General features: G+C 47.7%; 1 protein-coding gene across 1 annotated transcript; it reads right to left on the bottom strand.

Moving 5' to 3' along the window:
- Positions 1–11,900: 11,900 nt before the first annotated feature.
- Positions 11,901–13,825, bottom strand: LOC138762736 (uncharacterized). Its single transcript, XM_069936312.1, has 2 exons — positions 12,555–13,825; positions 11,901–12,447 (listed from the first exon to the last, which is right to left on the bottom strand). Exon 1 carries the CDS (start codon positions 13,404–13,406, stop codon positions 12,744–12,746), a length of 663 nt encoding a protein of 220 aa, XP_069792413.1. The 5' UTR covers positions 13,407–13,825; the 3' UTR covers positions 11,901–12,447; positions 12,555–12,743.
- Between the last annotated feature and the right edge of the window lie 1,778 nt (positions 13,826–15,603).

Genomic DNA, 15,603 nt, shown 5'->3' on the forward strand with positions numbered 1-15,603 from the left:
AGACTGTAACATATTTCAAGGTTCTGTAGTTTTGACCCAAAGATCTAAGTACCAAGGCATGCAAAGAGCAAAAATGTCTTGTTACGCCTCACCAGCAGCAATTGAGAGACACATAAACAGATGGGTTAAGTTTAACTCAAAATTTATTAACAATTGCCAATAATAGAATTAACTCAATCAACTTAGCACCCGAACATAAATTTTTATGGCAACTATATGCTAACAACAGATATTTATAACAAGTATGTAGGGGAAAAAAACCCCAGACCATTATAGTCCAAGCACAAAATGCCCCAAAAGAAAACTCCCAAAACAAAACCTCAAGTCAGTCACGTCAAGTCTGTCAGTCAAAAGAAGAGTCCACAGAATCTAGTCTCTCAGTGTGGATTTCTTAGTTTGATTGCACACAGGTCTTTTAGTTGGATGTGGAGAGAGATGATGGTTATCACTGCAGACTTACAACCTTGGCAGGGGAACACGAGAGACTTTCCTCAGTTTTATAATGTAGTAACGACCACCTTTAATTTCTTCACAAAGGGTATTTTCACCCAGTGATCTCCTAGTCACTAACATTAGGTCTGCACCTCCAAAGTCCTTTTTTTAAGGGTTGCCAAGTGACCTTCTGCCATATGAGTCTCCTCTGAAACCCTCTCTTGGGTTGTCAAGTGACTTCTGCCACATAAAGTCTTCCTCTTGAAAGGGGACTGGAGAAGCACAGGTCGGACTCACATACTCTGGGAGTCAGATTGACACAAACTGCTGACAGGACAACAGTGCTGTCACCCACGGACAAAGCAACTCAGTCTCCCTTCTTCGAACTAGTACTTCCCACTCCCACACCTCCATCAAGAAAGACCAAAAGGCAGACCACACTCCCCACCCCTATACCATTACCAAGGAGGTCCAGAAGGCAACGGAAGCCATGAAAAATTTTGGACTTATGAACTTACAAACAAGGGAAGGAGGATGTGGGGGGATAACAATTTTTTTAAGAGGGGTTGAATGTGGTGATATGTAATTACACCACTAGGTCACCAGGGGTCATCCCGGTGACCTTGTATATAAAGCAGTCCAGAGCTACAGTCTAGCCTTCCAGGTTCATCTTGCAGAGAGACAAGACCTCTTAGTGTACATATTAGTTTATTAAAGCTATCTTCTACTCGCACTGCTGGTGTGGTTATTGTCAGTACAATGGTAATATTTGAAAGTGTTATGGACCAACTGAGCTGTTGCATGAGCACACTGACAGACATTTCTTCAAGGCAGTGTTGGCATCTGTGAACTCAGCAGCTCAGCCTCCTACCTGATGAAGCTGCTGGGCACCCACACACACAGACCAACCATCTGACTAGCCACCATCCAACTAACGGTCAACTTTCTGACAGTTCAAACTCAGCAAGCTGGGCTCTTGAACTGTCCCAGTGCATGCCTTCAGCTCTCCTGATTGGTGACGAAGGGTTGACAACAGCAGGTGCATTCTCCACGAGCCCACCAGGTTCAGCACAAGACTCTAGCGCTCCTGACAGCTGTCAATCCACCCAGTGCATGGCTTCAGCGCTTCCCACAGCGTATGCTCCTCTCTCTCCAGTTGCATTTTCAGACCTGGTCTGAAAATAAAGTTGTCCAGGGTCCATAACACTTTCAAATATTACCATTGTACTGACAATAACCACACCAGCAGTGCGAGTAGAAGACAGCTTTAATAAACTAATATGTACACTAAGAGGTCTTGTCTCTCTGCAAGATGAACCTGGAAGGCTAGACTGTAGCTCTGGACTGCTTTATATACAAGGTCACCGGGATGACCCCTGGTGACCTAGTGGTGTAATTACATATCACCACATTCAACCCCTCTTAAAAAAATTGTTATCCTCCCCACATCCTCCTTCCCTTGTTTGTAAGTTCATAAGTCCAAAATTTTTCATGGCTTCCGTTGCCTTCTGGACCTCCTTGGTAGTGGTATAGGGGTGGGGAGTGTGGTCTGCCTTTTGGTCTTTCTTGATGGAGGTGTGGGAGTGGGAAGTACTAGATGGCCATGTGGGCTGGGGATCCTCTTGTATGGGATTAGGTCCTGCCATCAAGTCGAGGGTGGTAATATTTTGTGAGGCAGGCGTACCCAGGGTCCTGATTTCAGGGGTGGGTGGTATTGTCCTCTGGGGTGACTCAATGGACGACTGTTCTAGAGACATCTGCTGTGGTACTTGTTGATCTGTAGACATCTGTGTTTCTTCCGCATTGTTCACACATCCGGCCAGCGCGAGATCCCTGGTGGCCACCGAGTCTTCTCTTCCATCTGGAAATGTGACGAAGGCTTACTGAGGATTCGCGTGCCTCAACTCCACTTGATCCACCAATGGGTCCGCTTTGTGGGGTCTGCAGTGCTTCCAGAGGAGAACAGGTCCCGGTGTCATCATCCATTTAGGCATCACTGTGCCCGTCGTTGCTTTCCTTGTGAAAGAAAAGATACGATCATGTGGGGTCATGTTAGTGGCAGTACACAACAAAGAACGTATAGAGTGTAGTGCTTCTGGCAATACTTCTTGCCATCTAGTAACAGGCAGGTCTTTTGCTTTTAAAGTCAAGAGGACCGTTTTCCAGATAGTGGTATTTTTCCTTTCGACTTGTCCATTCCCCCTGGGATTGTAACTTGTAGTGCAGCTAGTAGCAATCCTTCTCTCGTGAAGGTACTGTTGCACTTCTGTGCTCATGAATGCAGCACCCCTGTCTGTGTGTATGTAGTTTGGATACCCAAATATGCTGAAGATGGGTTGGAGGCATTTTATAACAGTGGCTGCTGATACATCAGAACACAGAATTGCAAAGGGAAAATGGGAATATTCATCTATTACGTTTAGGAAATAGACATTTCTATTATTGGACGGGAGCGGGCCTTTAAAATCGAGACTGAGGCACTCAAAAGGTTTGGTAGCTTTTATCAGGGTGGCTTTGTCTGGCTGGTAAAACTGCGGTTTGCGTTCCGTACAGATGGGGCAGCTCTTGTTCACTGACCTCACTTCCTCTACCGAAAATGGGAGGTTTTGGATTTTAATGAAGTGAAACAGTCTAGCGACCCTCGGGTGGCCCAGCTTATTGTGCAATCTTTGCAACTGGGATGTATGGTTAAGGATGGCACAAGTGCCTCTGGACAGCATGTCCGGGAGCTCGTTGAGTCTCCCGGGGCGGTATAGAATGTCATAGTTAAATGTAGACAGTTCTATCTGCCAGCACAGGATTTTGTCATTCTTAATTTTCCCACTCTTCTGGTTATCAAACATAAAAGCCACAGACCGTTGGTCTGTGACGAGGGTGAAGTGCTTGCACGCCAGTGCCTTACTGCTTCCACAATGGCTAGGACCTCCTTCTCTACTGCTGAGTGTCTTACCTCTGACCCCTGTAGGGTTCGCGAGAAAAAGACCACCGATTGTCTGTCTTGGTTTAGGGTGGCTGCCAGAGCCACATCGATGCATCCGTTTCTACTTGAAGCGGGATCGACTCATCTATGGACCGCATGGTAGCTTTAGCGATATGGTCCCTAATGTCCCTGAATGCTCTGGTGGCTGCTGGGCACAGTGGGAAAACTGAGGCTTTTATAAGTGGCATCAGATAAATTGTGTGGACTCGCCTGATTCATGCGTAGGGAAGCAAGTTTGGCATGTCCTTCGTGTCCTTCCATCCAATAGTACTCGGCACCATATTCATCTCCTGAAGACTGTGTCCTCTGCTCTGTAGCATTTGTCCAAGGTGGCCGGCTGCATATGGCATTCTTCTTTTTCTGTTTGTCTGTGGAGAAAGAAGAGCTTTCCCACCTCTCATTAGCATGAGAATGGGCCTTGGCTGTGGCCTTGGGGCTTCTGCAGACTTTTGCATAATGCCCACGTTTTCCACAGTTGGAACAGACATTTTCTCTGGCAGGGCAGAGGGCTCTGGGGTGCTTTCTTTTTCCACAGAAAAAGCACTTGGGGCCCTCAAGGTTTGTTGCTGCTGCTGTGAATTCCTGTGAAGCAGCGTACTTTTCTTTTCGTGGGATATATTATTGTTACTTAACCATTGCTTGGTCAAAATCTGAGAACTTGCAACTTGACTGTACATAGAAGAATCTTCATCATGAAGAGGGTTTAATAAGCCTTCTGATGGTCAATGAGGTAGAACCAATAAATTCTGGTTTTACCAATTGTGTGAAATATAAAAGGTCACAAAACAGGTTAAAAACAATTGATTAACTAGAAAGCCTAGTAATCAATTCATGAGTTATCCATGCTCTGAATTGTACAATGGTAACATCCAGAAAGAAGCCATTTGGGAAGGTCAGAATAGGAAGAATGTGCAGACAAATGAGTGGCTGATGAGATGGTGGAGGGGGCAGGGTTTCACTCTTAAATCATTGGAATCTTTTTTGGGGAAGGCGAGATCTGCACAAAGGAACATGCTGCATCTGAACTTGAGGGGAACTAATATTCTGGCAGGGAGTTTCCTAATCCTTTTGGTGATGGGGGTGGAGGGGGGGCAGGGGTGTTAAACTAGATTAGCCAAGGGGCAGGAACCAAGTGAAGAAGCAGGGGAAGAGATGGTTAGTGCACAAGTAGAAACAGTTGGTAGTGTGGAAGGACAGGCAGAGAGGACAAAATTGCAGACATGAGGATGAGTTGGAATGCAACAGGGACACAAGAGTAAAAAAAACTAATACACCTGTAGCGTGAATAAAAGCTCTCACAAATGGAGGGAGAACAAACACTTTTATTAGCATATGACTGATGGTAGGGTCTCACAGTAGCCTTCGGAGGGTTCTGGGTTTAGGCGGGAAACTGGAGTTATATGTGAGCAGCCGGGAGGTGGATCCAGCCATCAGCACAACACCCTACCAGTGATTCCTAGTTCACTGCATTCACCCCTTCCTGCAGAATTTAGGGTCTGTGAATGAAGACAGAGGCCATGGGTTCAGAGAAGAAAGAGAGTAAAAAAATATACAGTTATTATAAATTTACAGATTTAAGTGGTCTGGGGGGTGTTGAGATCCTGGTGGGGCACCTTAGCACTGGGGGGCCTTGGATTCATTGGGTCTCCTAGTCCACTTGTGAGGGATGATAGGCGGGCTGGGATTCCGGCTCAATGGTGGAGGGGGATGCAATTTCTTCCTGAACCGGATCACCTGAGGCCCTGACTGTGGGTGGTGAGAATGAGCTCCATGGCTCGCAGGGCACTTGAGGCAATGGACCCTCTGTTCCGGCTGTTGCCAGGTCCCTGATGGAGACGGTGTCCTCCCTGCCTTCCGGGAACTCCACATAGGCGTACATGGGATTGGCAGGGAGCAGTTTCATCCTTTTCACCAGGGGGTTGGTCTTGCATCTCCTCATGTGCTTCCTGAGAAGGACTGGACCAGGAATGGAGAGCCAGGTTGGGAGTGTAGTTCCTAATGCCGACCTTCTTTTGAAATTGAATAGGAGCTCGTGAGGAGTAACGTTGGTTGCAGTACATAGTAGTGATTGGATAGAATGGAAAGCCATAGGGAGGACTCCCTGCCAGCATGAGTCTGGAAGGCCTTTTGACTTCAGGGCCATTTTGACAGCCTTTCAGATTGTGGTGTTCACCTTTTCAACCTGCCCGTTACCCCGGGGTTTGTAGCTAGTAGTCCTGCTGAATGTGATTCCCCTCTCCAGCAGGTACTGACATAGCTCGTCACTCAAAGAATGAGCCCCGTTCGCGATTAATATGGCTGGGATACCTGAACAGGCGAAAATGGAGTCTAGGGCCTTTATGACTGATGAAGTGGATGTGTCTGGACATGGAATGGCAAACAGGAAGTGGGAATACTCGTCAATGACAGAGAGGAAGAAAGTGTTCCCGCTCGTGGAGGGGAGAGGTCCCTTAAAATCAACACTGAGCTGTTCGAAGGGCCTGGATGACTTGATCAGGTGTGCCTTTGCGGGGTGGTAGAAGTGCAGCTTGCACTTGTGCAGACCTGGCCATTTTCCTGACATTTTCCATGGAGTAGGGAAGATTGCGGACCTTGACAACATGAGCCATGTAGGTAACCCCTGGATGGCAAAGCTCATTATGTAGAAACTGTAGTTGCCCGGTGTGTGTAGAGAGACAGTTTCCTCTGGATAAGGCACCTGGAGGGTCAATAAGAGCTCCTGGCCGATAGGCCATGTCATAATTGTAGGTGGAGAGATTGATCCTCCACCTAGCAATCTTGTCATTTTTTATTTTGCCCCTCTTGACATTATTAAACATGAATGTGACCGAGTGCTGGCCAGTGAGGAGCGTAAATCTTCTACCAACCAGGTAGTGTCTCCAGTGCCTCACGGCTTCTACAATGGCTTGAGCCCCCTTTTCCACAAATGTGTTATGGAGCTTGTGGCCTTGTAATTTTCGAGAAAAAAATGCAACTGGCCTACCTGCCTGGCTGAGGGTAGCCGCCAGGGCTACATGCGAAGCATTGCTTTCCACTGGGAAAGGTATATTCTCGTCCACCTCATGCATGGCGGCTTTCGCAGCGATTCTGGAGGTAGTTAAAAGCCATTTGGGCTTCAGGTGAGAGGGGGAAATTAGTGGCTTTTAAGAAAGGGTGAACCTTATCAGCATATTGAGGGATCCACTGGGCGTAATATGAGAAAAACCCCAGGCATCTCCTCTAAGCCTTTGTGGTTCTGGGAATGGGGAGCTCAAACAGGGGGTGCATCCTATCGGGATCGAGGCCAATGATGCCATTCTCCACCACATAGCCAAGGATAGCCAGACGTTTAGTCCTGAACATGCTCTTGTTAGAGTTATCAGTGAGGTTCAGGGCTTTCGCCACATGGAGAAAACTCTGGAGGTTGGCATCATGGTCCTCCAAGGTATGGCCATGGATGGTGATGCTATTGAGGTAGGGGAAGGTGGCCTTCAACCCATACTCACCCACCATTCTGTCCATCTGCCTATGGAAGCTAGAAACCCTGTTAGTGATACCGAAAGGGACCCGATAGAATTGATAGACGACCGTTAGCCTCAAATGCTGTATATGGACGGCCTTGGAATGGATTGGCAGCTGGTGATAAGCAGCTTTCAGGTCGATAGTTGAATAGACCTAATACGGCGCAATATCATTGACCTTGTCTGAAATTCAAGAGAAGGGGTATGCGTCCAGAAGTGTGTACCAATTAATAGTTTGGCTGTAGTCAATTACTAGCCTGGACTTGTTTTCCTCTTTTACCACTACCACTTGCACTCTATACAGGCTAATGCTAGGTTCAATGACACCTTCGTCGAGCAGACGATGTGTCTCAGACTTTATGAAATCTCGGTCTGCTGTGTTGTACCTCCTGCTCTTGGTAGCAATAGGTTTGAAGTCCGAGGACAGATTCAGGAAGAGGTAGGGGGTCGATATTCAGTGTGGAGAGGCTGCGTATGTGTTCTGATTTTAGGTGCCCTCATTCTGAACTGTTACGGGGGGGTGGGGGGGGAGAGGACCAGAATACTTTCAATGAGACATAGGAAGTCCAGACCTAACAACACCGGATCACACAATTCATCAAGTACATACAGGCAAATTTTACAAAATTCCTGCCCTTCAAACAACAGATGTACTCTACAATGTTGTTGAATACACATAGAATGTGAATGAGACGCAAGGAATATGCGATAATTGGAAGGATACATCTTTAGGTTGTACTCTTGCACAGTTCATGAGCCTATGAAGCTTTCAGTAGAACCCGTGTCGATTAGGTATTTAATGGAATGTCTGTTTATCTTTACAGTCACTATGGAGTTGCTGAGCTGGTGAGGTCTGCCCTGATCTAGGACCATCGAGGCTAGAACCCCAGATACTCCATACTCCTCACTCGAGTGGCCCCCACCATCCTGGATTGCCCTGCATGGCTTAGCAAGATGGTCCTCCTTCCTCCTCCGACAATGATAGCGTCAAGTTTGAATTTGAGTTGTAAGATGGCCACCGAGCCTTTTTGCGCCGTTTCCTCACTGCCACCCTCTGTTGGCATATTGTGCAGCAAGTGGGCTCGGGTGAATTCAGGGCAGACAGTTTGAGGCTGGAATCGGATCTGAGAGTGGTGCAGGCCGTGGACTTCTCTGGGCTTCCCCTCTTGCAGCAAATCTTCGCCCAATGTCCTTTCTTCCTACAGCTGGAACACACCAAGTCTTGAGCCGGGCAACGAGATCAGGGATTCTGGTTCTTTCCACAGAAAAAGCACTGCCTAGCATGGGAGCACTCCTTAGTATGGGAAGTGGCAGCCGTTAAGGCAGGGGCAGTTGGAGCAGGTGGTCCTTGGAAGTGGTCACCTGGGTGAGTGAGCTCGCTGGCTTCGAGGTCGTCATTCTCAAGCTTGGTCTGTTCCAATGATATAGCCAGTTCAATGTGGCTCGCCAGTCCTTCTTACCCAACTCAAGCAGTCGCTGCCTCAGGTATCTCGAGCAGACCCCTGTGTCTTGGGTGTCCCAGATCTGTCCTTATTCATGAATGTGACGCGTAGTTGCTTCGTACCTATACTTTTTGGCAAGCATCCACAGATCCAGCTGATAGTCATCGATAGTCTCTCCTGTCTGTTGGTGATGTAGAGTGAGTCGGTGCCAAGCTAGGACCTTGTTTTGTGCCTTCAACACCTCAATGGCAGCATCATATGTAGTGCAGTCCCTGATGACTGCCTACCCTTTCGTTCCTACCTTCGAAACGAGTGCAAACCTCTGAGTTCATCGGTGTGGAAGACATTTCTGGTCACGTTCAGGTAGGCCTGGAATCAGTCTGGCCAGTATGTGAACTCCTCTGCCGCGTCTATCAGCAGCATGCCTGGCTTGAGTAGCACTTCCATCGTTTAGGGTATAAGCTAATAAAATTGTAGCGCAAATAGAAGTTCTCATTACTGGAGGGAGAACAAACACGCTTATTAGCTTATAACTAAGGAGAGGGTTTCACAGTAATCTTCAGAAGGGTTCTGGGCTCAGGTGGGAACCGGGTTTATATGTGAGCAGATGGGGGCAGAGCCAGCCATCAGCACAGCCCACTACCAGTGAATCCCAGTTGACTGCAGTGATTTAAATAGAACACCTTGCCGACATTGGGAGACCTGTGTAACACACAAAACTGACAGAAAGACTCAGGTGGTTATGCAGCATGCATAGGAAGTAAAAGGCAATCAATGTTTCGGGCCTGACCCCTTCACCAGGAATCTGGAGACTCACTGCAAAGAGTTTTCTCCAATGGCTATATCCAATATCTTCTGGCAGCAATTTATTACTGGAATTTCCTTTATTGCATTGACCGAAACTTAGTTAGAAGGCAAAAATATGCTAATGTCAGAAGCCAACAGTCACACAGTTTTTAGAGACACCACATCCTACTGATGAACAATGTATTTCAAGCCTGTCATCACTGAGATATGCAAAATGCAGCAGAAAGAACTCATTAATACTCGTGTGCCATTTTTCTGACCCCATTGAGGTTAAGATCACATTGACTCACTATGTGCAACCTGAAGATTGTAGCCAGAACCTGAGGAAGAACAGCAATGTGTAATATTGATAGATACCTCTTCCACATCTATTCACTCATACCACCACAAATGCACAGTAGCAGCAGTTTATACCATCTACAGAATGCACTGCAGCAATTCAGCAAGACTTCTTAGCACATTCCAAATCCAGCACCTTTACACAGGGTCGGTGCCAAGGGGAGGCATCCATGAACATTACCCCAACGAGGTATTGTGACCGCCCCACCCACTCACAGCCATTCCTCCCACAAATGAGGTATTGTGACCCGCATCTTAGTGTCACTAGTGTCTATCGTCACAGTGGGATTAATGGCTGCCTTCGTTACCATAATCCTCCACGCAGCTGGAACCACTCTGCCAGTGCTAGAGAATCATACATATCTGTCACCCACAATGCATTATAGCAAGGCTGACGATATAAAGCAGGAGAAATCCCTGAGGGTCATGGGTGAGGAGCACGTGTGGTTGTATATGTACAGACAGATGATAATGAACTGAACTTGAATTGCAGCGTAGGAAAAGAAGAAAGTGTTTCTTCTGGGATTGTTTATCACAGTCTACCACATAATGCTAATGGGTGTCTTAAAGACCCTTGGACACGCTCCGTGAAGTATACACCTCGGACAGTGCTGGGACCCTGCGGATGCTGAGAGCTTCTGAAAAAGAACAGAGCACATGCTCCAATACCAAATGCCGACGCCAGAAGGGAGCACACAGGCATGCACAGAGCAGCTCCATCAACACCTCCCTCCCCAGCTGAGTGAGTTTTCGAAAGTCAGATTGTGCCCCCTGTGGTTCCCTAATGCCCCGCGCTAAGACTTGTTCTGGCTGCTGACGTGGCAGTGACGTCGTCAGCCTGAGACGCCTGGCGCGAATCTTGAAACACATTGTGCAGGCAGGCTAGTGCAGATTCAGTCGCTTTGTTTAGCAGTGAAGGGAAACAGTGGATTTGAACAATGGCTCCAAGAAAAGCTAGTAACTGGTCTGAAGAAGAGATAAGACTGTTTCTAGACCATCTGACTCAGGAATCCCAAGAAAAGGAGCTCACTGGGACAGTTAGGGATGGTTCCACTTTTGAGTGGCTGTCTGGAGTGCTCACAGCACAAGGGCATAAGCGCAGTAAAAACCAGGTGGTCACGAAGCTGATGAGCACGAGGAAGAAATTCCACACAGTCCTGGATCACAACAGGAGGAGTAGCAATGGGTGCAAGGAGTGGCAGTACTTCGACCAGTGCCACACTCTCTGGAGGGCTAGTTGCTCAGCTACTCCCTTGAATGTAGCCAGCAATCTGGAGAGCCCTGATTTCTCAGAGCTCATCCCTGAGGGACCTCAGAGTTCACACAGTGGCAATGGAGGAGACATGCCGGTCCAGGAGGAGGAGGCCACTGCCGAGGACCCGCCAGCCATGGATTTGGATGCCTCTGAGAGAGGAAGCGCAGAGGTCACTGTACCTGGAAGTGGCGAGGCGGCACTCTCAACAGAGAACACAGGTACAATAGCATTGAGGTTGTGTTTATGGAGAAGCACTTAAGTCCAATGCTGATGCACTTTTCCTGTTTCCACCCACAGCCTCTGGTCCCAGAAGCAAGTGCCAGCGACTGACGAAGGGGCAGGTTCTCGCGAAGGAGCTGCAGGCGATGATGTTGGCACTAGACAGGGAGGACAGTGAGAGAGACCACCAGCGTGCAGAGGGGGCGCTGGATCATGAGAGTCATGCTTGCCGACCAGAGGGAGGACGAGAAAGCAACGTGCCGCTCTGAAGTGGAGAAGCTTGCCCAGTCAATATCTGAGTTTGCGGCTTCCCTGTGGGGACTGAGTGCCGCAATGGACAGGCAGTCAGTCATCTTCAACAGATTATTCACACGATTGGAGGCTTCCCCATCCCCATAGTAATATGGTCAGCCTCATCCCATGTACCTGGCCCCTCCATCCAGTATGCCATTTCATTCCACACCAGTGCATCATAGTAGTGGACGCTTTGGCATGACTGAGATGCTGGGGTCCGGTACCGGTTCCTCATCCCCCCCCCTTCCAACACGTTCCTCCCATTGCTGGAATGAGGTTTGTGTCGGATTAAACATCCTTAATGCTGCCAACTCACTGTTCACTTTTGTTGTTCATGAAGCCCCTCATAAGTGCAATGTTATGTGCGACATTTTAAAGATGGAAACATTCAGCAGTGAGATGCTATGGTGCTGGGTGGTTGTGTTTACTGTTTAGGTGTTTGATCTGCTGTGTTCAAGTGTGGAGTGGATTTGCACTGTTATTTGTCCATTCAATGGCTTCCTTCAAGTTTAAGAAGGATGTGAAATGTTAACGTTGAAATATCTACCTCAGATATTTATGAAGCATTGAGATTTCTCAAAGAACGTCTTTTATAAAATTTTATTAAATTTTTGACAAGTACATAAGTCACAAGTTTCATTTATATGCACCCGTTCATTCGCGAGAACGCATAACATGCCAGGCAGCAGGCTCATGTCACCACATTGGATGGGGAGGATAGAGAGGGGTACAAGTCGTGGAAAATGGGGAGCTGGGTATCAGGGACATACCCTTACAGGATGGACATGATGGCAGAATGGATGGCCTGGTGCCCATGGCCCTGCTGATCAGCACAATCTGCGCTATTGGCTACAGGACCATCTGCTTCAACCAATGTCCACTCTGAAGGGAAGTCTTCCTTGTTAATCTCACATATATTGTGGAGTACACAGCAGGCAAACACAACATCTGGGACTAAGGCGGTAGAGATATCTAGACAGGCATCACCAGAGGCCTTTTAGACGGCCAAATGCATGTTCCACCACTATCCTTGCTGAATTAAGGGCCTTGTTAAATCTTCTCTGATCCTGATCCAGTACTCGGTGCTGTGTGAACCAGCATCAACCAGCTTCGTAGGGGATATGCCGCATCACACACAAGATGCGCTGGAACCTCCACTCCCTCAACATCCTTGGACACCTGCAGGCACAACGATGTAGACATGTAGTTAATTCATGCACCTGAACGTTGACACAGCAAGCATGCATAACATTTGAAACATGGAGCTTTGAAGGGTGAACACTCACGTCACATGGGTAGAGGTATCCGCCCTGGTCCTCAGCTTTTCTATACAGAGGAGAATTGGCAAGCACTCGAGCATCATGCGTGCGGCCTGGCCACCCCACAAACACATCTGAGAAGCTGTAACATGAATGAAATCACAATGGAAATCACACAGTGAAGTTATAGTCATTGGAAATGTGATGTGATGTACATCAATAGACGCTTAACTCACCAGAATCTGTGGTCAACCACCACTTGCAGAACGAATGCCACCCTTTGCAATTGTAGTAGGCTGCAGCGTCCACGCTGGGTGTGATAATGGGAATGTGTGATCCATCAATGGCATCAGCACACATTGGGTATCCCCTTTGGGCGAACCCATCAATGGTCTTCTGGAGACGTGTTCCACTTGGCAGGGAGATGAAATGTTTACCAAGGAACTTTCTCAAGGCGGCAGTCACCTCCTGCACCACCATGCACATGGTGCTGACGCCTATTCCAAAGATGGTACTAATGGATCGATACTCATATGGGGTGGCATACCACCACAAGGCCACAGCTAATCGAAGTCCAGGCTCCAATGGTCTATGTGCCTTCAGGTGTGGTTCTATGAGTTCCAGCACGAAGTGAAAGGTGCCATGCGACATTCGAAAGTCTCTCTTCCACTCAGCATCATCAAATTTTGTGAGGACATTACTCCAAAACTCAGCATCCTGCGGTCGGTTCAACCTCCAGAGAGACCGACGTGTCACCATAGCTAATTGATTGACCAGCAACATTTGCCTTCGTCTGCGGCGCTTACGCTCCACGCACCTTTCGACCACTAACTGCTGTCTTCTTGCCCTCAGCCTTTGCAGGCATCTCATTCTGAACATTCAGAAACGCTGAAATCATCATCATTATGTCTCCTTCCTGCAAAGGGTCTGCCATTGTCCTGTGTTCCTTCTTGTCGCGCTCAAAATGACCACGTCAGTGGGCGGGATCACAGCTGACACTGGGTAGGAGCCGGAGTGTGCTCAGAGCCGCATTCTGTGCAGCTGTGTCCTTCAGGTGGCCAGCGTTGCGCGTTAACCGCTGCCACCTGAACGGCAATTTAAAGGGCCGCTTTTGCTTCTTCAGGTGCTTTCTTAGCATAGAATGCACCTGAAAAAGCCTATTGTTACATAATCAAAGTCCTGGAACTTCCTCCCTAACAGCATAGTGGGCATACCTGCCCTAAAGGACAGAAGCTGTTCAAGAAGGTAGTTCACCACCACCTTCTCAAAAGTAAATCACAAAATTCTATGGACACCGTGGTTGAAATAAAAAACACACAAAGTGCTGGAGAAGCTCAGCAGGTCAAACAGTGCTTTTATGTAGCAAAGGGAAAGATGCAGAACCGACATTTCGGCCTTGAGCCTTTCATCAAAGCATGAGAAAATGCCGCAAGCGTCTGAACAAAAGAGTGGGGACGGGGGGGTGGGGGGGGGGGCTATGGCAAAGGCAGGAGATGATAGGTGGAGAAAAGAGGGGGAGCAATGAGGGGAAGGGGGGGAATGATTGGGTAGGTAGAGAAACTGGAAAGACAGGAAAAGGGGAGGGGAAAGAAAGGCAAGTAGTTAGTGGAAGGCAGAAAATGTTAATGCCATCTGGCTGGAGGATGGGAAATAAGGTGGTGTTCCTCCAATCTGCAGGTAGTCAGGGTGGGACAGTACACAAGGCCATGAACTGACATGTGACTGTGGGAGGGTAACTCGGAACTGAAATGGTTGGCTACTGGGAAGAGGTGCAACACTTTCGCCCACACCTCCTCCCTCCCCATGGTCCAGGCCCCAAACAGGCCTTCCATGTTAAAAAATTACTTCACCTGTACATCAAGAGGAGTTATTTACTACATCCGGTGCTCCCTTTGTGGCATTGTCTACATCGGAGAGACTGGTCGCAGACTGGGAGATCGCTTCGCTCAGCACCTCCGCTCCGTCTGTAACTACAGTGACCTCCCAGTGGCCAACCATTTCAATTCTGAGTTATACTCCCACACTCACCTGTCTGTCCATGGCCTTGTGTACTATCCCACCCTAGCCACCTGCAGATTGGAGGAACAACACCTTATTTTCTGTTTGGACACCCTCCAGCCAGATTGCATTAACATTGACTTTACTCCCGTCCACTAAACCTACTTCCCTTTCTTTTCCCTCTCCTTTCCTCTCTTTCCAGTTTCTCTACCAACCCAATCATTCCCCCCCTTCCCCTCATTGCTCCCCCTCTTTTCTCCACCTATCATCTCCTGCCTTTGCCACCCCACCCCACCCGCAACTCTTTTGCTTGGACACTTGTCGGCATTTTCTCACACTTTGATGAAGGGATCAAGCCCAAAACATCAGTAATGTATCTTTTACTTTGCTACATAAAGGACTTTGACCTGGTGAGCTTCTCCAGCATTTTGTGTTTTTTTTTAACCACCTTCTCAAAGGCAATTAGTGATGGGCAAATGAATGCTGGCTCAGCCTTCAAAGCCACATTCCTTGAATGAATAGAGGAAGCAAGGAAACTCCAGCCTGAGTTACAAGAGTTGCAGGAAAAAGAGCAAGAGCAAGAGGACTAGAAGGATAAAGGCAGCCACCTCAGAAATGTCCAAGCAGAATGCTATTTCTCTAACCCCACATCAGATTGTGGGAGCGGGTCTTGGACTCCATAAGTAACAAGGTACTACTTCAAAGCCAGATAATTCTCATAAATGGCCTGCAAATGTATTTTTCCCAAAGTAGAAAAGTGATCCTCCCAACACCAGAATCCTAAGATAATCAGGAAAGAGAACCCAGGAGGCATATAATAATTCTTAACACCTTGCTGTACAGGGTCACCCGACCCAATATCATCAATGGCTTCAGAATAATGTCAACCATATAACCATTACAGCACAAAAAATGGCCAGTTCAGCCCTTCTAGTCCATGCCGAATATCTTCTCCAATCTACTCCCATTGACCCAGACCTGGTCCATAACCCACCACACCTTTCTCATCCATAAACCTATCCAACTTTTCCTTAAATATTAAAATTGAACCTGCATCTACCACTTCAGCTGGAAGCTC

Source organism: Narcine bancroftii, chromosome 5 (assembly GCF_036971445.1).
Source record: "Narcine bancroftii isolate sNarBan1 chromosome 5, sNarBan1.hap1, whole genome shotgun sequence".
Lineage (NCBI taxonomy): Eukaryota > Metazoa > Chordata > Chondrichthyes > Torpediniformes > Narcinidae > Narcine > Narcine bancroftii.

What these genes read in the sequence shown, in the direction of transcription:
- LOC138762736 (XM_069936312.1), bottom strand. Translation starts at nt 13,406, where the DNA reads ATGTTCAGAATGAGATGCCTGCAAAGGCTGAGGGCAAGAAGACAGCAG.